The 23,107-nt window shown below is 44.8% G+C and overlaps 2 protein-coding genes across 2 annotated transcripts; both read right to left on the bottom strand.

The window, feature by feature from the left end:
* Positions 1 to 925: 925 nt before the first annotated feature.
* LOC112104730 (olfactory receptor 1020-like) lies at positions 926 to 1,876 on the bottom strand. Its single transcript, XM_024197225.1, has one exon. It carries the CDS (start codon positions 1,874 to 1,876, stop codon positions 926 to 928), a length of 951 nt encoding a protein of 316 aa, XP_024052993.1.
* A 17,205-nt stretch (positions 1,877 to 19,081) lies between these two features.
* Positions 19,082 to 20,029, bottom strand: LOC113406686 (olfactory receptor 11A1-like). The gene has a single exon (XM_026652497.1). The coding sequence runs from the start codon at positions 20,027 to 20,029 to the stop codon at positions 19,082 to 19,084; it is 948 nt and encodes a 315-aa protein (XP_026508282.1).
* Positions 20,030 to 23,107: the final 3,078 nt, after the last annotated feature.

The raw sequence follows: 23,107 nt of genomic DNA, 5'->3' as shown, positions 1-23,107 counted from the left end.
GTCCAACCCCCTGCTCAAAGCAGGACCAATCCCCAACTAAATCAGTCAGAATAGATGAGTGGCCCCTTCAGGGCACTCCCTGGAGGCATTCGGGCAGGCCCGAATGTAGTCCTTCACCTCAGTTGCCCTTCTTTGTTCCCTAAATAAACTCCACACAGGTTTGTCCAGTCTCATAACAACAGTCGTCATTTAGGTTTCATTTATTTTCATTTATTAACTTAAATTTCAAAACTAAACACAGACATCTTCCCTCCAGCTTCCTACACCCCAAACTGCCCCCATCTCCTATGAGTCTTGGCCACCTTAGCACACTTCTCCCAGCTCTTCCTTGATAGAGCAATTCCCCCAGTCTCAGGGTTTTCCCTCAATTACTCTCCAAAGTTTCTCTTCAGCCTCCTGAGCTTGCCTCTTCCCACATCCCCCTTCTGCCCTTTATTGGAAATTGCCTGAGTCCCCTGATGTGGGGACCCTTCTCTAACCAGGGCTGGCTTGGCCCCCGGCTCTCCAGTCCAAAGGCGTGAGGGCCTATCACAGGCAAGTTCCCCATTAATAGAATGTCATATCCCAGAACAGCTACCGAGGCTCCATTGCCATGCCTGGTAACATACCCTGTGCCTCATACCCTATGTGAAATGGAGAATGTCTTTTCTGATTCATTATATATCCTTCTGTGGGAAGGGGCAGTCTCCCACCAGCCCAGTATTACCCATCTATTGAATCTAATATGGGTCCTAAAAACAATGGGTAACAGGTTTTTAGAGGGCTCGCTGTCTCCACTTTCTCCAGGGCTGCAACGCTGTAAGACCATGACATGAAACCCTATAATATAATGGAAACAGGACCTTGGACTTCAGTCGGCTTCAGTTCAGGCCCTATCCCAGCCCATGTTATATCTATTTTATTTTAACCTAAGGCAGCTGATCAGTTAGCATTTTTCAACCACAAATTTCCTGCAAGCTTTCCTCAGGGCTTCCTTCACCATTCTGTTTCTCAGGCTATAGATGAGGGGATTGACCAAGGGAGTCAGGACAGTGTAGATGACAGAGAGCACTTTGTTAAACTCACTCTGGATGCTGGTCATTGGGAACATATAGACAATTAGAAGAGTTCCATAATAAATGGTCACCACAATGAGGTGGGATGAGCAGGTGGAAAAGGCCTTTTGCCTCCCGGTGGAGGACGGGATTCTCAGGATGGTCACAATGATACAAATGTAGGACATCAAGGTAAGCAGGAATGGGACCAGTGAGAAAATCAAGCAGAGTGTGAAAGCCAACATTTCCATCAGCTGAGGGTTATTACAGGAGAGATTTATCAGGGGTATAAGATCACAAAAGAAATGGTCAATACGATTTGGGCCACAGAAAGTTAACTGGGATATTGACAATGTCGTTATGCTATTACCTATGAAGCCACCTATCCAAGAGCCACCTGCAAGCTGGAACCAGGCCCTGCCGCTCATACGGGTTGTGTAGTGCATTGGATTGCATATCGCTACATACCGATCATAAGACATCACTGATAAGAGAAGGCATTCTGTGGCAACCAGAGAACCAAAGAAATATAATTGTGTGAGACACCCATTGAAGGAAATTTTCCTGTCCTCAGTGAGGAGACTGGCCAGCATCCTGGGCAGGATGGTGGAGGTGTAGCATGTCTCCAAGCAGGACAAGTTCCCCAGGAAGAAGTACATGGGGGTGTGGAGGTGCTGATCACACACAACTAGTGCAATGATGAGGATGTTCCCGGCCATTGTTGCCATATACAGCACTAGAAACAGCAGGAAGAGAAGAATTTGCAGATCAGGATGAGTCCCGAATCCCAGGAGGATGAATTCTGTAATGGATGTTTCATTTCCCTGTTTTGGGTTCGCCATGGAGTGTGACTACAGGAAAGAAATTAATGCTGCAACATAAATGAACAACATCCACCCAATAAATGTCAGCATTGTTTTCATTTTCTCTCTCTGCTGGCTACCGGAACAATAGCTGAATGGAGAATGGAAGCCAGGGGAGGGGAAATGCCATCTCTCTTGACCCCTGGAATAGATTTCATATCTGAGCAGACTGCAGGTTAAAACAAATTCTTAATCTCTCTTGAAACCTGTGTATTACCTTGACAGAGGCACAGATGGTGAAGAGGCTCATACACAATAGTACAGACAGATTAGACAGATATTGGTTCAAATAGTCACATACATCACTTCCTGGTGTCTAAAAGCAGAACAAAATAGGTTGCAGTTCCACTGCTGAAATGGGTCAGGATTTTATATTTTAGGGGAAGCCACAATAAAGAAATAAACCAAGCAAACAGGGCTGGGAATTGCAATGGGTGGGCAACCAACTCCAAGTGAACTGCAAGGAAAATTGGCAGCCAAACTCTATTATCACCCTTTGAAAATTGTATCCTGTCAGGGTTCCCTCCCCAATCTGAACTCTGGGGTACAGATTTGGCGACCCGCATGAAAGACTCCCTAAGCTTATTACTACCAGCTTAGGATAAAAACGTCCCCAAGGCACAAATCATTCCTTGTCCTTGGATGGTACTGCTGCCACCACCAAATGAGTTAGACAGAGATTCAGGAAAAGGACCACTTGGCATTCCTGTTTCCCCAAAATATGTCCCCCAAGCCCCTTCACCCCCTGTCCTTGGGAGGCTTGAGAATAATATAACAACCAAATAGGTAAACAAGGTGAGCACAGACCAGCCCCTTGGGTTTTTAGGACACTAAAAACCAATCAGGTTCTTAAAAGCAGAACTTTATTATAAAGAAAAAAGTAAAAGAAGCACTGTAAAATCAGGATGGAAGGTAATTTTACACGGTAATAAGAGTTAAAGCACAGAGGATTCCCCTCGAGGCAAAACTTCAAAGTTACAAAAAAGAGGAATAAACCTCCCTCTTAGCATAGGAAAAATTCAAAAGCTAAAACAAAGTATAATCTAATGCATTTCCTTCCTCTTACAATTTTTGTAATCTTAGATGGTTATTTCAGGTAGGGTTTTTCCTGCCCTGGTCCCTCTCTGTCCAAGAGAACACACAAAGAGGACCAAAACAAAACCTCCCACCACAGATTTGAAAGGTTCTTCTTCCCTTCTTGGTCCTTTTGGTAAGGTGCCAACCAGGTTATTTGAGCTTCTTAACCCCTTACAGGTAAAGAAGGGATTTTATGCTACTCTTAGCTGTATGTTTATGACATCTCCTAAACAAACAAGAATGCCTGTCCTTCCCTGTGGTAATATTCCATTGTCCTGCACTAGGATACTTGGCATACAAAGACCCAGCAGGATGTCCATCTTATGCAAAAAGGAATAAAGTCTGAGATACCCTGCAGTTAGCCCCCAGGGGTGAAAATGTTATTACTGGTCATACAGTTACCTAATCTTTACTTAAAATAACAAAACACCAGCTAGAAACCACCAGTTTAGCTAAAAAGGTACCCTCTTTTGCATGAATGATTTCTGTATGAAATTTGTAACAAACATTCTATTTTCATATTATTACAGCAGTGGAGAACCCAAATTTCCATTTCATTGGCAATTCCATGATATCAAATGTTGCATTTAATTCCAATTTTGACTTTAAAATGCAGTTATTATTAATTTTATTTATATATTTATATTTTATATTCCTAAAATGTTATGTTTGATTGCATTAAATTGGCATATTTTAAAATTATTTAAATTTAATTTATTTTTATTTTATTTAATTTTATAAAACAAAATACAACAAGCCTTTTTGAAACTTATAGCGCGGCTTGGCATGATTCGATTTCAATCGATAGATGTTGGTAAATGTTGATCTCTGCTGACACACTGAAACCAACAACAAAAAATATCAATAACAGTCGGTGTTAGTACAGCCTTCCCCTCCCCCCCATACCTTGCGCCTGTGGGGATGGTTTCAGCAGCTCTGTGACCGTGCAAAGAATCCTCTGCACCCAGATATCACTGCAGTGAGCAAGTGGGGCAGTAACAGCTAGGGTGACCAGATAGTAAGTGTGAAAAATCAGGACAGGGGGTGGCCTGACAGCCTAGCTGTGGCGGGCTTCCTGCATGTCCGTGAGGCTGGTGACACCCATCCCTGCAGGCACAAGGTGCGGGGAAGGCTGGCCAGAGCTGAGACCCACAGTCTGGGCTGCGAGAGGGAGGAAGTGTGCCTGGCTGTGGCGTGGTCCACCTAGCTGCTGAATGGCTTCTGCCCATCGATGGGGCCATTTAACTATGCAGTGGCCACCCCTGTGACCGGGGGCTTGTCATCCTCCTCCTCTCAGCCCTGGCCATGGAAGGTTGATGCACTGGGACAGAGGTGCCTTCCCTGCACCTTTCACCCCAGGGTCTTGGACCTCTTGCCCATGCAGGGAGCCACCAGTAAGCCACTGGTCACTGCTGGGAGTCCCTGGCAGCCCTGCTGTCAGAGGTTCCCTAACCCTGATTCTAACCCTACCCCCGCCCCCCGTTGAATTTCCTCCAACCGTAATAATTAAAATAGCTGCAAATCAGGAAAAACTTCAATAAAAATCAATAATAGTCAGCAAAATTGCATTAAAAACCCTAAATTCTGCAAACCCTACTCATAGCCAATGTCTCCTCCCCAAGCACTGAGCAAAGCAGCAAATATCAGCTCTGTTTTACCCATACCATCTTTCTAACACTTCGCGCCCCAGCAAGTGTGCTGCCAATGGAATGAAGGTTGCTTCAGGGTTTGAAAAGCTCACCTTGGACTTGGGAGATATTGGTTCAATTCCCTCCTTTGTCACAAAATCTTTGTGTGACTTTTAGGCCAGATTTTCAAAGCTCTGTAGGTACCTAAAAATTTGGATTGGTGCCAGATTGGGTGCAGTACCTAACACCCATTGATTTCAACTCCCCCTAAGGGTGTCTGCACACATCTGTCCCTCTGTGTGCCAGGTCCCCATCTGTAAAGATGGGATAATAGCACCTCATGGGGTGGTGGGAGGATAGATACATTCAAGACAGCGAGGTGCCCAGATACCATGGGGATGGGGACCAGATAAGGAGTTAGGATAGCCGAGGTGACAGGTCTTGCCTTTTTCGAAATTCAGTCCTTTTGCGTTGAGTGGGGACTTTGAGAGAGATCATTGCCAAATTCCCCTTGGATTCCCCTGGGATTAGTTACCTAACAAGCTGTTAATGCTTCAAAAACCTCGAGCTTCAAGAAGAAGGGAGGAAAAGGTTGATTTGCCTCTAATGTGGGTCAGTCAGCAGCTGGAATCTGCTGTCACCTCCTCACTCAGCATTTCAGGGGTCAGGATCCAGGTTATTCAGTCCAGCTTCTCTCCCCACCACATTCATGTGCTTCCGTGTTCCCTGTAAATAGAACATCATATCCCAGAACAGCTACCGGGGTTCCTTTGCTTCATATAGTAATGCACACTGTATTTCCCGAATGGGGAAGGTCTTTCCTGATTCGTTACATATCCTTCTGTGGGAAGGTGCAGTCTCCCGAGGCACGTCTGCTGTGGGGAATGTAACAGGCAAGGAAAAGTTGGTATTTGGTTTGTTTTTAGAACAAGTAGAGTCAAACCTCTAATCTCAAAGGGAAAGTCCTAGAGAGGGAAGAAACTTCTAATTCTACAATTAATCTCTCTCTTTATTGGGTGAACGCTATGGTGACTGTCAAGAAAACATGCACTAATTCTAGATTTTACATCAGAGATTTTCAAAGCTGCTTATGTGATTTATACACTGATTTCTCATTTATTTCCCTTAGGCAGCTTTGAAAATCTCAGCATACTTTAGCTGAGCTTGAACTTTCTCTAAACAAACCTCCTGTTGCCCTCAATAGCAGGAAACACAAGTCCCCAGTCCCCATCCAATAAGCTTACTCAATAAGTTCAGGTAACATTTAAAAAAAATTCTAAGACATTTAGGAGCCTATCTCCGATTTTCAAAAATGCCTTAAATTACTAAGGGCTTAGCAGCCTAAACCTCATTGAAAGACAACAGGTTTTAGGCTCCTAAATCACTTTTTAAGTTCACTTAAGTGTTTGTGAAAATGTTGTCTGTTTGTTGCTCAGATAAAGTGGAGGGACAACAAGGTGCTTTACACATTTAGGCTGGGATTTTCCAAGGAGGGGGGGTAATGTACACAATAAACACCCAACTCCCATGACACTGCTATGAGAGTTTGGCAGCTAACTCTCTCAGGCTTCTTGGAAAAGCCAAGACAATAGAATCATGAAGGTCAGAGACTTAAGATTATAAAGTGCAAATAATTTCTTCCCAAATCCCTGACAATTTTCAGGGTCACATGGATATTCAGTGCCACAGTAATTATACAAATTAGATAATCTTGTATCAGAACAATAGGCCTCTAATTGGTCTACTAGAGTGTATGATAACCAACAGCACTGATGCCATCCAGTAGAGGACAGTGTTCTATACATTGATACTAGCCAAATCATGGTCCAATTTGGGTACAGTCAATATAATAATTTCAGTTGTGTGTATTGCAACATATTCTGCAACTTGACTACAAAACTGTCCTTTTTCAGCATTAACTTTGACGTACTGTCACTTCTTGCCATGAAGTAAATGTTTGCTCCAGCCTTTACAGACAAACACAAATATTTATTCCTGAATACAAAACAAATTAGAAGACTGTTATTCCCAGTGCTCTTCTATCATAATCTGCTACTTAACCATGTAATAAGGTCTGATTCCAATTTAAAACCAGTGTGAATAACACCAAAGCTTTGTTGTTCATAATGCCTAAATGTCGAACTTTTGTGCTCACATAATTGTATTTTGGAAAAAGAGGGTGGGGTGGTTTTTGTTGTTGTTATTTAATTAATCTCTGGCAAACATACTGCAGCTAGGGATGAAATCTCATTGCCAAATTATTTATAGGATACATGTCTAAACTGAAAATTGTCTATAATAAAAGGGATAGACCTGAATCGTCACATACCAGGGCTTAAATTATTATATCCACATTTATTGACACTTAATCACCTAAGCAATATTTTAAACTGAAATCTCAGGTTTAACAATTCTTACTATCTATTTGCCATTCTCTATGATCAGCTGCCATCTAGAGATCATTAGAAAGGATGCATAAAACATTGGCCACATTAATCTTTGCTTCCCCCTAGTGCCCATTATACAGTATAGCTGGCCCTCCCCACCCCTCAGCCTCTGCTGCCCCTAGTGCATAGACACCCCTTTCTCAATGTTTGCTATCCCTAGTATCAATGCTACAGTAGAGCTGCCCCTTTCCCATCCCTCACCCTCTGCTGCCCCGAGAGCCCCTTTGCCCATGGTACATTCTTGCTTGTCCAGCTGGCACTGAAGCCAGTACCACGGTTCCCTCGTTTATATTTTTTGCGAGCTGGCTAGCGTATGGCTACAGTGGCTATGTTTATAGGAGTTACCATTAACACCCATGGCTGGAGTGTAGATACACCCCAAGGGTCTAAGCTGTGAATTATTCATTCTGGCCTCTTTGTCAGTTGGCTGCTTTTAATTTGGTAAATCACAATACATTATCACATTCCAAATTAATGCAGAAATAAACTAGGGAAATATAGGCTAGATGGAGGTTATATAACTAGTTGAAACCTTTCTCAAAGAGTAATCATCAAAGTGGGGTCCTGCAGGGATCGGTCTTGGGTCCGGCTCTGTTCAGTATCTTCATCAATGATTTAGATAATGGCATAGAGAGTACATCATTTATAGAGTTTGCAGATGATACCAAGCTGGGAGGGGTTGCAAAATGATCTGGGCAAACTGGAGAAATGGTCTGAAGTAAAGAGGATGAAATTCAATATGGAGAAATACAAAGTACTCCACTGAGGAAGGAACAATCAATTGTACAAATACAAAAAGGGAAATGACTGCCTAGGAAGTGATATTAACAAACACACAAATATCGCTTTTCACAGCAGTCTTACTCAGGAAGGAGTACTGTGGAAAGGGATCTGGGGGTTATAGTGGATCACTAGGTAAATATGAGTCAACAGTGTAATGCCATCAAAATGCCATTAAAAAAAATTAGGGCTGGCAAGCGATTAAAAAAATTAATCGTGATTAATTGTGCGATTAACCACGCTGTTAAACAATATAGAATACCATTTATATAAATATTTTGGCTGTTTTCCACATTTTCAAATATATTGATTTTAATTACAACACAGAATACAAAGTGTACAGTGCTCACTTAAGTTTTTTATTAAAAATATTTTCATTGTAAAAAAGAAAGTCTTTCAATTCACTTAATACAAGTAATGTAATGCAATCTCTTTATCATGAAAGTTGAACTTACAAATGTAGAATTATGTACAACAAATAACTCCATTCAAAATTAAACAATGTAAAACTTTAGAGCCTACAAGTCCATTCAGTCCTACTTCATGTTCAGCCAATCAAGTTTGTTTACATTTTCAGGAGATAATGCTGTCCGCTTCTTGTTTACAATATCAGTTGAAAGAGAGAACAGGCGCTCACATGGCATTGTTTAAACTGGCGTTGCAAGATATTTACATGCCAGATGCGCTAAAGATTCATATGTCCCTTCACGCTTCAACCACCATTCCAGAAGACATGCATCTATGCTGATGATGGTTCTGCTCTATGAAGATCCAAAGCAGCGCAAACCGACACATGTCCATTTTCATCATCTGAGTCAGATGCCACCAGCAGAAGGTTGATTTTCTTTTTTGGTGGTTCGGTTTCCGTAGTTTCCACATTGGAGTGTTGCTCTTTTAAGACTTCTGAAAGCATGCTCCACACTCCATCTCTCTCAGATTTTGGAAGGCACTTCAGATTCTTAAACCTTGGGTCGAGTGGTCTAGCTATCTTTAGAAATCTCACATTGGTACCATTTTTACATTTTGTCAAATCTGCAGTGAAAGTGTTCTTAAAATGAACACCATGCTGGGTGATCATCTGAGACTGCTATAACATGAAATATATGGCAGAATGCAGGTAAAACAGACCAGGAGATATACAATTCTCTCCCAAAGAGTTCAGTCACAAATTTAATTAATGCATTGTTTTTTTTAACAAGTGTCATCAGCATGGAAGTATGTCCTCTGGAATGGTGACTGAAGCATGAAGGGGCATACGAATGTTTAGCAGCATTATCTCCTGTAAACTTGTTTGTCTTAGCGACTGTCTGAACAAGAAGTAGGACTGAGTGGACTTGTAGGATCTAAAGTTTTACATTGTTTTATTTCTGAGTGCAATTATGTAACAAAAAAAACCTACATTTGTAAGTTGCACTTTCACAACAAAGAGATTGCACTACAGTACTTGTATGAGGTGAATTGAAAAACATTATTTCTTTTGTTTATTATATTTACAATGCAAATATTTATAATAAGAATAATATAAAGTGAGCACTGTACACTTTGCATTCTGTATTGTAATTGAAATATATATATTTGAAAATGTAGAAAAACAGCCAAAATATTTAATAAATGTCAATTGGTATTCTATTGTTTAACAGTGTGATACTGGTTCTGGCGGATGGCTGACAAACGCAGGCCTCCTGGTCTAAAGGTGGGGAGGCTGGCCTCCCCAGGGGTGAGAGCACAAGGTGGAAGGGAGACCCGGGACCACCCAAGTCCACCGTGTCCCAGCCCAGGGCCCTAACAGTGGCAGAGTTGTCCACCACTGGGTCAGCAGGGATCCACCTGCAATACGCTGACCTAGTATCAGGTCAGTACTCAATCAGATGGTAGTCTAGTTCCCCAGGCTACTTCCTGCATCCCTGGGGTTTGGTACCTCCATAGTTTGATTGTCCTCTGTCTCCTCAGAGAGCTCTGGCCAGTCCTCAGGTGGCAGCCCCAGCAGCTCCTTGGTGATTTGGTTGGCCAGTGGCTCTGGGAGGTCAAGCCAGTCCTCAGGTGGCAACCCCAGCAACTCCTCTGTGTCTCAGTCAGCTGATGGCCCAGAGACAACTGGCCAGTCCTCAGTTCAGCAGGGGTCTTCTGCAGGATCCAACAGCAGGCAGGATGCCTCTGTCTCCCTTGGATGCTCCAGCCCAACTAAGCTGCAGGGCCCGCCTTTTATATTTCTGCTTCCAGCTTCCGTCGGGGCGGGTATGGCTTTTATGGTTCTGCACACCAGAGGGTGTGTCGTGGTCCCTTCCTGTCAATCTCTGAGGGAGGCCACACCTCCTTGCTATAGTACAATATGGGACAAAGGGACACGGTGGATTCAGAAGAGGATCACAAGTGCCTAGGGACACTATTCTGTATTCTTACAGTGTTTTCCACAGCCGGGGGCGACTGAAGCTGATATCGCACTATTGAGGGTAATGGAGGATGTAAGGGTGCAACTTCTGCATGCATCCGGCTTCAGACTGTGTCCGTATACTGCTTGCCTGTGTGCTGCTTTCATTCCTGCTGAAGTAATTGCCTATTGGCATGGCAGAGGTTCCTATGGGTGGGTGTAGTGTGGTGGTGCCCCACTCCCTGAGAAAAAGGGCTGAACCAGGCCAGAGAGGCTGCACAGACCAGCAGCCAATCAACAAAGGCCTGGGGAGAGCTGATCAGGGCAGAGGCGGAGACAACCAATCAGCACCGCACTGGGTCCTATATAAAGGCTTCCTAGCAGAGGAGAAGGCAGTCACTCCCTGACTAGCGAGGGAGGAGGACTGACTCCTGAGCTAAGGAGTAGTACCTTGGACAGAGCAGTGCTGGGCAGGCTTGGGGGAGCAGAGTGGAGCTCCGGCCCAGTTACCTGCCCCTGCTAAAAAGGGTCAAGAAGGCGCATAGGGCCAAAGGGGAAGTGGCCCAGGGAAACTAAGCAGACGAGAAGGGAGATAAGGAAGACAGAGGGAGGCTGCCACTAGAAGGTGCCTGGGTCAGGACCCAGAGTAGCAGGTGGGCCTGGGTCCCCCCCTTCACCCCTTGCACTGCACCTGGCCACCGAGGAGTGGGGCTGAGACAGACTGCAACTTGCATGTGAGACAAGGGGCTAGACTCTAGGGTTGTGGTTGGCCACCAAGGCAGGTGCAGACAGAGGGATTGCTGTTAACACCCCCCCGAAAGGGGGTAAAACTGGAGTAGCAGGCACTGCCGGAGGGCAGTGTCCTGAAGTGGACGAAGACTGTCCTGAAGGGGGCGTCACCAAGTGAAGAGCATGTGGGTCCCAGGGCAGCAGAGCAGATGATGGGCAAGACACAACACATTGAGGGCGCTCTGCAGCGGTCGAGAGCTAATTCCTGGATGACCAGCGGGAGGCACCAGACGTGGTGAGTCAAACCCCGTCACAGGGGGGAAGAAACAAAGCAGATCTTCCAAGGAACCTTCAGCAGAGAATTGCAGAGTACCTTCAGGAAAATTTCCTAGAGATCACAATGGAGGATTCCTGGGCGAGCCTTGTGTGTATTAGCAAACTTTTCTGCAGGGCGCCAAGTGCGTAGCAGCACAGTGGAAATAGATGCAGAGGCAAACAGTACCTAGTGTTCTTAATTTCTATCCCTTCTTCCACTTGCATCATGTAACTAAATAAAGGACACATCTCCCTCATGTCACTCTGCAGTATCAAACCAAAATGAGCATTTACCAGAGCTTCCCTCTCCTGCTTCAGGTACACCAGAGCCAGAGTATTAGGACTGGCTAGATCCCTCTGGAGTTAGAAAGAGGTCCTGGCTTGCCAGGCCTCCAGACAACCCTGTCGCCTGTCCCACATCTCTCTCCAACTTGACTTCCTCATCCACCACTTCATCACTGGGGTTGACTCCACCAGCAGCTGCATCCAGTCCCCCGCAAGGTATCCATAGGGCTCTTGGTGGTAGAGGCGGGGTCGCCGCCAAGGATGGTGTGTAGCTCCTTGTAGAAGTGGCATGTCTTTGGCACTGCTCCAGAGTGATGGCTGACTTCCCTTGCTCTCCGGTATGCCTGCCTCAGGTCCTGGATCTTAGCACAGCACTATTGCGTGTCCCTTTCATCCATGCCATGAGCGATCTGCTCATAGGTATCAAAGTTTCTATGGCTGGATCAGAGCTGCGACTGCACAGCCTCCTTTCCCTACAGACCCAGCAAATCTGGGGAATTCCATGCCAGAGTGCATTTGCTGTGATAAACCAGCGTGGTCAGCTTGGAAGATGCTATGTGAGTTTTCCACATCAAGCAAACAGGAAGTGGAATATCAAAAAATCCTGGGCTTTTAAACGGTGCATACATGTGGCAAATACCTGTGTAAATGCAGAGCAGTGGAGTTGAAACTGCTGACCAGAGCGGTCATGATGGCATTGTGCGACACATCCCAAAGGTCACGTAAGGTGACATGAGCAAGTGTAGTGTCTACACCACTGTTTCTCAAATGTGACCACTGTGGTCACCTGCGGCCACCAGGGGCTCTTCTTGCGGCCACAGCCTCCTGGACAGTGATGGGGGGGGCAGCAGAGCAGTGGCGCCTCTCCTGGGGCTGGCAGCAGGGGTTGGCCCTGTCCCTGTCTGGAGCCACAAACACCAGAGGAGCAGTCAGCTCATGTGAGTTCCCCACCTTCCCAGAGGCAGCGGGGCTTGGGCTTCCGGCTTCCACCCTGGGGTGGCAGGTTCTGGCTGTGGGGATCCATCCCCTGGCTGCAGAGCTTCAAGCTCAGGCTGCAGGCTAACCAACCCCCCATTGTCTCTGGATCCCACCGCTTCCCTCAGCCCTCCATCACCTCTTGGTCCTGCTGCCTCCCTACTGTGAAAGTTACTAGTGATCCCCCCCTTAACAGAGCAGCCTTTATGTCAACGAGTGGCCATTAGGGGGAAGCAGACACTTCAAGTACACAGTAGCCTGAACTTTTCAACTGTTTTCCCTTCAAGGCCTTAAGGTAGTTGGAGCTGGTCCCAAGCCGGTTTTCACTGACCAGATAGCAAAAGCACGGGTCTGACAACCACCAATCAAGTGTTAACACGGCAAGGATCTTTGTCTGAATGTGTATAAAGGATCCGTAAAATGTGTGTAAGACAGAGTGTTTGTACTAAGGTGCAAAGCTCTCCTTTCTTCTGCAGAATAAAGCAACTCCTCCTTATCCCTATCTGGCTGTTATTGGCTTTCAGCTAGGTGGACCCGATATTTCGGTAACAGTTTCTGGAGACTCCGCCGGGACTCTCCTAGCTCGGACATTGGACTCCGGACTGCTGTGGTGAACTGGGAATGGCGCCAATGGGGTGTTTTGCCCCTTTTCTCTGCTTCACTGCGGCCCCTGGGGTTCGTGTTCCGATAAGGTGAGTCCTAATAGGATAAGGAGGCACTATCTGGTTCTGGTCTGGTTAACCGGTTAATGAATTTCTGTCTTATACATTGGGCGTTAGGTGTGTGAACGGAACTGAGCCTCTCATTCATAATTCCTCAGAGTGGAAGCCATCACGTGCGATGAAGCTCTGAGGTCGAATTGGGATCCTTCTGTCCCGTCCCCTGTAGCGGTCAGTATTAGTAGAAATTCCTGTAATAGGATCCTATTAGGCCATAATTCCCTCTGTTCTCTGTGTAATTCTCTGTTAGAGTGTCAGGAGACAGATGGGTGGGTCTCTGGTAAAACCCTCTGAGGATAGCCCTTTAGATTATATGTTAAGTAAATGGTCTTTACCCGGTGTTCAAAAAAGAAAGTTACACCTTGTGTAGAAATTGATGTGGCTAGTGTTGTGGAAATTGAATTGTGGAGAGGATGTGCATTTTCCCCAGAACATGTGCAGTGTATATTGTAGCAGAGGTAAAAGAAATGCAAACCTACCAATATAGGTTGTGTTGTCTTTTTCAGATCACTGTGTGTTTGAAAGCAGGAGTTAGAAGTAAAAGGCAATCAAAAGTCTGGGAAAGTTAATTGTGTCCTTTTATTTTTAAGTAAGAATCTTTAAGCTGTGGATAGCTTTGGATCTGGAAGCAAGCCAGAAAGCATCTTTATTAATGCAATTTTCTAACTAATAAGGTAGAACCCACTGAAACCTGGACTGCCTATGAATCAAATACAAGGAAATATGGGGTAATTCTGTTTTGCCTAAAATCAACAAGAGTATGTGTATATAAAGGAAATATTTTAAGCAATGATTGACTGCCCAGAAGGGGTAGACCTCTGTTCTTTTGTCTTTCAGATCATCAGAGAAAACGAATGCCAGCTGAATAGCATTCAACGTACCATGCATTTACTGGCACAATAGGAATTATTTTTGTGTTCTATGGCCAAAATTGTTGTTAAAATTTGCATACCAACAGTCTTTGGAAGCAAGGACATGGAAGGTTAATCCATTCCCCATATTGCCCATGGGATCCTTCTGGCTACCTCAGATTTCTAGCCAGAGGGTGGGGAGGGAGGAAAGCTATTGGACACCAGAGGTTGTACCGAGTGGACTCCTCAAAGGTGGGTGTGCTTGTCCTGGGTTGTTGCTCCAAAGCTCTGTAATAAAGTTATTTTACTGGAAGGGTGTACATGGCATACATTGAGTAATAAGACTAATGTACTGTATAATGGCAATGTGTATGTGTTCATTGTTGGGAAAAGGTGTATGAATGAAGAGTGGAAGTTTCCTTTGTAGGTTAAAAGAAGCCAAGAAGGGGAGAAGGAAAAAGAACAGAACGAGTTAACTGGGAAAAAAATAGCTAGCAAGCTCAGTCCAAAGATAAGATGCTGGCCCCATCCAAGGACACTGTCCACAGCGAAGACTTGGCTGACAGCCAAGAAAAGGGGGGCCTGAATGTGCCCAAGCAACTATGAGATCTGCAAAACACTGCCAGGCATTAATAAAATGTGTTAGGTTTCTTTTCTCACAGATAAAAGAAGTGCTACCCAAAGACTGCTACCTAGCAGCCCTGCCGTTCATTGAGACTGAGTCTATGTAAAGTCCATCAACAAAAGACTGCTTTGGCTCCGTGCTGGAAAGGCCCTTTCCAAGTGCTGTTAACCACCAACACCGCTGTGAAGTGCCAAGGACTGCCTACCTGGACCCATGCTTCTCACTGTAAAAAGACCCCTCCACCTCGGGAGGGCTCTCCGACTGATAAGCCTATTTCTCCTTCTAGCTCTGCTGTGCCTTCTGGACAGCAGGAAAAAGGAAAAAAAGACAAGGTGAAGTGCTAGTAACCTCTCCCTTGTCCACTAACAGAGCTACTGTGCCTTTGAATTTTTTTAGAAGACGCAAAACCATTACAGGGTGATGTGCTAGTAACCTCTCCCCTGTATAATGCTGAACCATGACTGTTTCAGGAAAAGAGAAGAAGGAACACTTGCTCCATTGGAACCACCAAAGTCCAGGGATTTCTGCCTACAAGAGACATTAAGAACTGACCCTGGTGAAGAAACAAAGAATTATACACTGGCAGGAAGAAACTTGTGGGACCCATGCTTGGGAATGTGGTATAGTACTACACCAAAAAGAAATGTATTAGGATATCAATGAACTGTGATTAACACTACACTAGGGACTGTTAAATTTTCATTACCCTTATCCAGTTTCCAGATCACCTCTACATACCCAAATTGCTCACAGGGGGCTGCCATTAGATTAGCACAACAGAGGGCTTGGGTTATTTCCTCTAGAAAGAAAAGTGACTTGACCGGATCCCTATGGGATGGGGCCAATAGTGCAGCAGCAGTTTGGAATATTTTTAAGAACCAAAACATGATGAGAAATTGGGGCACAGCTAACCCAGGTACAGGCTGGAATTGGTGAGTTACATGTTATCTCCGCCCTTAGTTCTATGACCCAGAAGTTGCTGACAGAAATGGTATTGAATGTCACTGAGGCTGGGAAGGCATTGCAGTGGGATCTAGCATGTTCAGAAATTTGGGATTTCCTGAATGACCAGCTAATGGCCATTCGGAATGATCTAGAGCATCAGGCTTGGCCCACTGCCCTTACAGACACATCAGGAGTACCATCTGATCTGTGGCCATGAAGACATACTTGGAAACTTTCTGGGTGGAAGTGCAAACATTCTCAATGCTCCTTCCAAGCATATGAACCAATTAGGGGGGGACTTGTGCTCGCATCGGGGAAAAATGTTGTTTCTATGCTAATCATTCCGGCTTAATTGAGCAGGATTTACAAGCCATTAAGAATGCTGCTGTTGTTTTCCGTGCTGTATCTCTTGATCACACCTTTAGTTTTAAGGACCTCCTTCCAGACCTTGGGTCATGGTTTACGGGGCTCTTTCGAACAATTGTTAAATGGATTCTTTTCTTTCTTTTCTTTCTATGTGTTATCTGGATAATGATACAATGTGCCAAATGCCTGTGTAATGCTATGATCAAAAGCTCTGCTGTCCATAAGAAAACCCAGTATCTGTCCCTCCAGCTTGATCGCAAATTGCGTAACGGGCCTGACAATTTTTGAATTTGTCAGGCCCGAAGGGGGGACTGTGAAAGTTACTAGTGATCCCCCCCCCTTAACAGAGCAGCCTTTATGTCAACGAGTGGCCATTAGGGGGAAGCAGACACTTCAAGTACACAGTAGCCTGAACTTTTCAACTGTTTTCCTTTCAAGGCCTTAAGGTAGTTGGAGCTGGTCCCAAGCCGGTTTTCACTGACCAGATAGCAAAAGCACGGGTCTGACCACCACCAATCAAGTGTTAACACTGCAAGGACCTTTGTCTGAATGTGTATAAAGGATCTGTAAAATGTGTGTAAGACAGAGTTTTTGTACCAAGGTGCAAAGCTCTCCTTTCTTCTGCAGAATAAAGCAACTCCTCCTTATCCCTGTCTGGCTGTTATTGGCTTTCAGCTAGGTGGACCCGATATTTCGGTAACACTACCAATCTCTCTATGCAGGGCTTAATTTGTTGCCCGGCTTGTGCCAGAGCTGAGTAAGACTGCTGTGAAAAGCGATATTTGTATGTTTGTTAATATCACTTTTCACTGCCTCCCAGCTAGATAGTAAGTTTGCTGTTTAAAGTGATATTAATAAGCATACAAATATCAGTTTTCACAGCACTAGACTTCCTAGCTAGCAAGTCTAAAAAAAGAATCAAAAAAGCAAAAGAAATAACAAAAAATACAAGCTCATGCAAAGCACCTTATTTTGTTTCTATTCTGTCCAGTAAAGACTAGAGACAATTGTACATTCTTTTTACTCTTGAGTCAGCAAATGACCCTACTTAAATACATTACTATGATTTGGACATGTATATGTGCATATTTGTTTTTCCTAAAGTATTTTAGGAAAGATTGTTAGAGTGTCCACCAGCAAGAGTTTGTGGCCGCACTCTAAGGCCACCAAAATTTTTCTTGTGAGAACCCCTGGTCTACACTGACTCTGTGTAGCTCTAACTTAGTTGTAAAATGACCTATACCTCTTGTCGAGGTGGTTTTATTTTGTCGGCACAACGGCATGTGGCCCTGCCACAGGTGGGGATAGGCTGGTATAGTTAAAGTGATATAACTTCCACATGTAGGCAAATCTTGACAGACTTATTCCTCACACTGTCTATGAAGGGACTAGATAAGGGGAAGCATGACCAGAAAAAGAAAGAAAGAGAAGACTAAGTTTAGTTCTTTTATTGCACAATGCTTTTGGTAACAGATACACAGTTATTAGGGTTTCCTAGAAAATGGTAAAACATGGGAAGGAACTGGTGGAAAACATCCACTGGGAGTGAAGGAATTCTTAGGATAGTGGTTTAGCTATAAATGTACAGGCTGGATTTTCCCATAAGAGGCTGATGTTAGGCACACAAATCCCATGGATGCAGGGACGGCTCTAGCTTTTTTGCCGCCCCAAGCATGGCAGGCAGGCTGCCTTCGGTGGCATGCCTGCGGGAGGTCCCCAGTCCCGCAGATTCAGCGGCATGCCTGCGGGAGGTCCGCTGGTCCCGCGGCTTCGGCTTACCCACCGCCGAATCCACGGGACCGGCAGACTTCCCGCAGGCAAGCCGCCAAAGGCTGCCTGACTGCCGCCCTCGCAGGGTCTGGCAGGGCGCCCCCCATGGCTTTCCGCCCCTGGCACGCGCTTGGAGTGCTGGTGCCTGGAGCCGCCGCTGCATGGATGGTGAATGGGAGTTCAGCATCAAACAGCCTTAGTTCCCATTGTCAATAATAACTGGACATGGTGGAGCAGATAGTGAACTGGACTGGGACTGTGGATAATTGATTTATGTTCCTGCCACTAGCCTGCTGAGTGACTCTGGGCAGGTAACACCACCTCTTCCTGCCTTTGTTTCCCCAGCTATAACATGAGGACAAGGATGTGGACTTAGAGCTGGATTCATGAAGTGTTTACTTTGAGCATCTGGATCCCAGAATCTGCCCCCCTTCTAGAATACACAAAGCCCCTGCTCAGCTGCCAGCAAACCCTGAAGGCACCTATGTGTTTGCAGTAAAAGGGCCATAGATGCCTCTAGACATGCCCTCGGCAGCCCCACACCAGGTATCCAGACACTGAAGCCCCAGAGCGATAAACAAACCTAGGGAAGGTAGGTGTTCCCCTGCCTGACTCACCTGTAGGGCCCCATCTGGGAGGGGAGGTGCCCAGAAGCTTTTGAAAATCCCCCTGGGCACCCAAGTATCTTGAAAAACTGGCCCTTAGTCATTGTTGAAAATAGGAAAATAAGAGGCCTGTGCTGGTGTTCTGTGGCAAAGGTCAGGGAGTTTTCTTTTGCTTTTCTGTTCCTTTTGAATGATGTCTGGGAATGAAATACACTATAAGGCACAAAAATTAATTATACAATTACCTAAAATTGGAGTTCCATGGTGACATTTCAACTCTATATTTTTATAATGTAGGTATATTTTATATGTGTGTGTACATATATATATATATATCAGTCTCTCACCTTACAATGAATGGATGCTTAGTGTTCCAGATGAGTTCATTTTGCCTGCATCCTCTCACTGAGCACAATCTCCCCTCATTGCCTGAATTTAGAGCAGCCACAAGTTTGTATCACCCACCAGCCCAGTAGTGCTCACCTGTGGCATCTCACATAGGTCCTAAAAAGACTGGGGTCACAGGTTTAAGAGCTCTAACAGTCTCCACTTTCTCCTATGCCTTTGACGCTGTAAGAGCATGACACGAAGCCCAATTAATCTAATGGAAACATGACCTGGGACTACAGCAGGCTTCAGTTCAGGCTCTACCCCAGCCCTTGTTATATCTATTTTATTTTAACCTAAGGAACTGATGAGTTAGTGTTGTCCAAACACAAATTTCCTGCAAGCTTTCCTCAGGGCTTCCTTCACCTCTTTGTTTCTCAAACTGTAAATGAGGGGATTGACCAGGGGAGTCAGGACAGCATAGACGACAGAGAGAACTTTCTTGAAGTCTCTGAGGATGTCAGTGGTTGGGAACATATAGACTATTAGCAATGCTCCATAATAAATGGTCACCACAATGAGGTGGGAGGAGCAGGTGGAAAAGGCCTTTTGCCTCCCAGTGGTGGACGGGATTCTCAGGATGGTGGAAATGATGCAGATATAGGACATCAAGGTAAGCAGGAATGGGACCACTGAGAAAATCAAGCTGAGTGTGAAAATCAACATTTCCATCATCTGAGGGTCACTACAGGAGAGATTTATCAGGGGGATAAGATCACAAAAGAAATGATTAATACCATTGGGACCACAGAAAGTTAACTGTGATATTGACAATGTTATTACACCACCACATAGGAAGCCACCTGTCCAAGAGCCACCTGCAAGCTGGAGGTATAACCTACCACTCATACGGGCTGTATAGTGCATTGGATTACATATCGCTAAATACCGATCATAAGACATCACCGATAAGAGAAGGCATTCTGTAGCAACCAGAGAACAAAAGAAATAATATTGTGTGAGACACCCAGTAAATGACATAGTTGTGTCCTCAGTGAGGAGACTAGCCAGCATGCTGGGCAGGATGGCGGAGGTGTAGCAGGTCTCCAAGCAGGACAAGTTCCCCAGGAAGAAGTACATGGGGGTGTGAAGGTGTTGATCAGACACAACTAACACAATGATGAGGATGTTCCCAGCTACAGTCACAGTGTAGATCAAGAGAAAGAGCAGGAAAAGCAGGATTTGCAGTTCAGGAAGAGTCCCGAATCCCAGGAGGATGAATTCTGTGACAGTTTGATTTCCCTCTTCTGGGTTCTTCATGGGGTGTGTCTATGAGAAAGAAATTTACTGTGTGATATAAATGAAGAACATTCACTCAATAAAATGTCAGCATTGTTTGTATTGTCTCCCCAGCTGTCTACCGGAACACTATCTGAGTGGAAAATGGATGCTATTGAGGTGAAATGGGGAAAAAGCCATCTCTCTTGCCCACTGGAACAGTTTTAATATATGAGCATATGGCAGGTTCAACAAATTGTTACTTTCTCTGGAAACGTGTAGTAACTTCACAGATCTCTGCAAGTACTGATATACTATGGTGATGGGCTCAGATTGAACAGTAGAGAAACACTGATAGATATTGGTTCAAATAGTCACTCCTTTTACTTCCTGGTGTATCAAAGCAGAGCAATGACCTTTTCTGAGTTGCAGTTCCACTGCTGAAATTGGTTAGGATTTTTTATTTCAGGGGAAGACTCGACAGAGAAACAAACCAAGCCAATAGGGCTGGGAATTGCAATGGGTGGGCAGCCAATTTCATGTGAATTGCCATGAAAATGAGCAACCAAACTCTATCAGAGCAATTTGAATTTTTTTTATTCCAAACAGACACATCCCTGTCCTTCCCTAGGACAATATTTCATTGTCTCGCAGTAGGACACTCTACACAGCGACCCAATCATCATTAAAAATAAACAAAACCAAAAAACTCCAACTAGAAACCACCATGCTAGGCAGAAATGTATCCTCTAGTGCAAAAAAAGTCTATATAAAATTCAAAATTAGTGAAAAATGTGCTATTTTCATATTATGAGTTTTGTGGAACTCATACTTCCGTCAATCGGCAATTACAGATTTTTCAAATGTTGGTTTTCATTCCAGTTTTTTGAGGCCAGGACTGATATAAAGCAGTTAGCAAAAGTCAGGCTGTGAGCAAACATCAGGTTCTGCCTGCTTACAAATTCACACAATTTGGCAAGAACAGGACTGACATTGCAAAAACACATTCCTAAGAAGTACTAGGCACAGAGTACTTATGCAAACACATTCCAGAAGAGTGGTACCAGAATGATATCAGGGATGGTACAAAAACATTCCCCAAGGATAACAGGAACACACTGATCCCTCCTAAAAGATAAGGTCAGGATGAAAGTGTGATGAATAGAGCCATTTTGATCGAATGAACATGTACAAGGAGATGGGTGCTAACTAGCCATGTCAGGGGGCAGTAACTATTTCAGAGGTGCAGTATGTAATTTGTTTGTATCAGAGTATAAAGAGATATCTCTGAGAGAGTGTCTTGGTCCAGCCAAGGGGGGGAATGGAAGTCCTGCCATTCACTGAGCTGTGTCCATTGTCATGGGCATACATGTTTTACTATCCTCATAGAGTCTCCCACGTGCTATTACCGTGCTTCATCAGCAATAAACCTGGCTGGGTGCCTTCATACCTTAACGGACCTTGTGGTAATTAAGCGCTTCACTCGAGGTCTGCTGTGCTGGCTGTCTGCACAGAGCTGGGGCAGCACACAGGGAGAACACACACATGCCTCCAAATATCTAACAAGTCCTAGCAGTGAGCTGACAGGTCTTTCATTTTTCCAAATTCAGTCATTTTGCATTGGCTTGGGAGTTTGAGAGAGATTAGTGCCAAATTCCTCTTGGATTCCCATAGGATTTGTTACCTAACAAACTTACATTGCTTCCAAAACCTTGAGCTTCAAGGAACAAAGGGGGGGGGGAGGTTGATTTACCTCTAAGGTGGGTCTATGAGAACCCAGAGTCTCTGCTCTAATGCTGTCTCCTCCTCACTCAGGATTTCAGGGACCAGGATCCAGATTATTCAGTCCACCTTCTCTCCCCAGCGCATTCATGTGCTTCTGCGTTCCCATTCAATAGAACGTCATAAGTCAGAACGTACCAAGTCTCCATCACTAAGTCTGGTAACATGCCCTGTCTCATAGCCTCCGCCAAATTGGAACAGTCTTTTTTGATTCAGTATATATCTTTCTGTGGGAAGGTGCGGTCTCCCGAGGCACGTCTGCATGGCAAACATAATGAGCAAGAAATTGTTAGTGTTTGATTTATTTTTAGACAATGTCTGTAGAGTCAAACTTCTAGTCTCAAAGGAAAAGTCATGGCAAGAGAAAAACATTTCATCCTAAAACAAATCTCTGTTGACTGGGTGAATGCTATTGTTATTGTGAAGAAATAAATCACCAATTCTAGTAAAGTTTGTGGCTGAAATTTTTGGCCTGGTCTACACTACGGGGTTAGGTCAAAGTTAGCCATGTTAGGTAGATTTTAAAATGAATGCGTCTACACAACCAACCCCATTCCATCGACCTAAAGGGCTCTTAAAATTGACTTCTGTACTCCTCCCTGGCGAGGGGAGTATTGCTAAAATTGATCTTGCTGGGTCAAATTTGGGGAAGTGCAGATGCAAATAGACGATATTGGCCTCCGGGAGCTATCCCAGAGTGCTCTAATGTGACCGCTCTGGACAGCACTTTGAACTCCGATGCACTAGACAGGTACACAGGAAAAGCCCCAGGAACTTTTGAATTTCATTTCCTGTTTGGTCAGCATGGCGAATTCAGCAGCATAGGTGACCATGCAGTCCCCCCCAGAATCGCAAACGAGCTCCAGCATGGACCAAAAGGGAGACACTGGATCTGATTGCCGTATGGGGGAGAAGCATCTGTGCAGGCCAAACGCTGATCAAAAAGAAGAAATGCTAATATATTTGCAAAAATCTCACAGGGCATGTTGGACAGAGGCTACAACAGGGAAACACAGCAGTGTCGTTTGAAAGAAGGCAAACGGTCGCTCCGGGTCAGAGCCCCATACATGCTGCTTCTATGATCAGCTGCATGGCATTCTAGTGGGGGACCCTATCACTACCCCACCACTGTCCGTGGACACCTGCAAGGGGGGAGTCTCATGCAACAAGGAGGAGGATTTTGTGGATGAGGAAGAGGAGGAGGAGAATGCGCAGCAGTCAAGTGGTGAATCTGTTCTCCCTGGCAGCCAGGACCTTTTCATCACCCTGGAGTGAATACCCTCTGAAGGCAGGATCCCCAACCCTGAAAGCCAGAGAAGGCAGCTCTGGTGAGGGCAC

Source organism: Terrapene carolina, unplaced genomic scaffold, assembly GCF_002925995.2.
Source record: "Terrapene carolina triunguis isolate 2854851 unplaced genomic scaffold, T_m_triunguis-2.0 Scaffold119, whole genome shotgun sequence".
Classification (NCBI taxonomy): Eukaryota; Metazoa; Chordata; order Testudines; family Emydidae; genus Terrapene; species Terrapene triunguis.
Note: the sequence above shows the minus strand (reverse complement) of the source record. Positions and strands in the feature narration are given on the sequence as shown.

Bases quoted from the DNA above. Each gene is read 5' to 3' on its own strand.
- LOC113406686 (XM_026652497.1), bottom strand. From the start codon at position 20,029: ATGAAGAACCCAGAAGAGGGAAATCAAACTGTCACAGAATTCATCCTC.
- LOC112104730 (XM_024197225.1), bottom strand. From the start codon at position 1,876: ATGGCGAACCCAAAACAGGGAAATGAAACATCCATTACAGAATTCATC.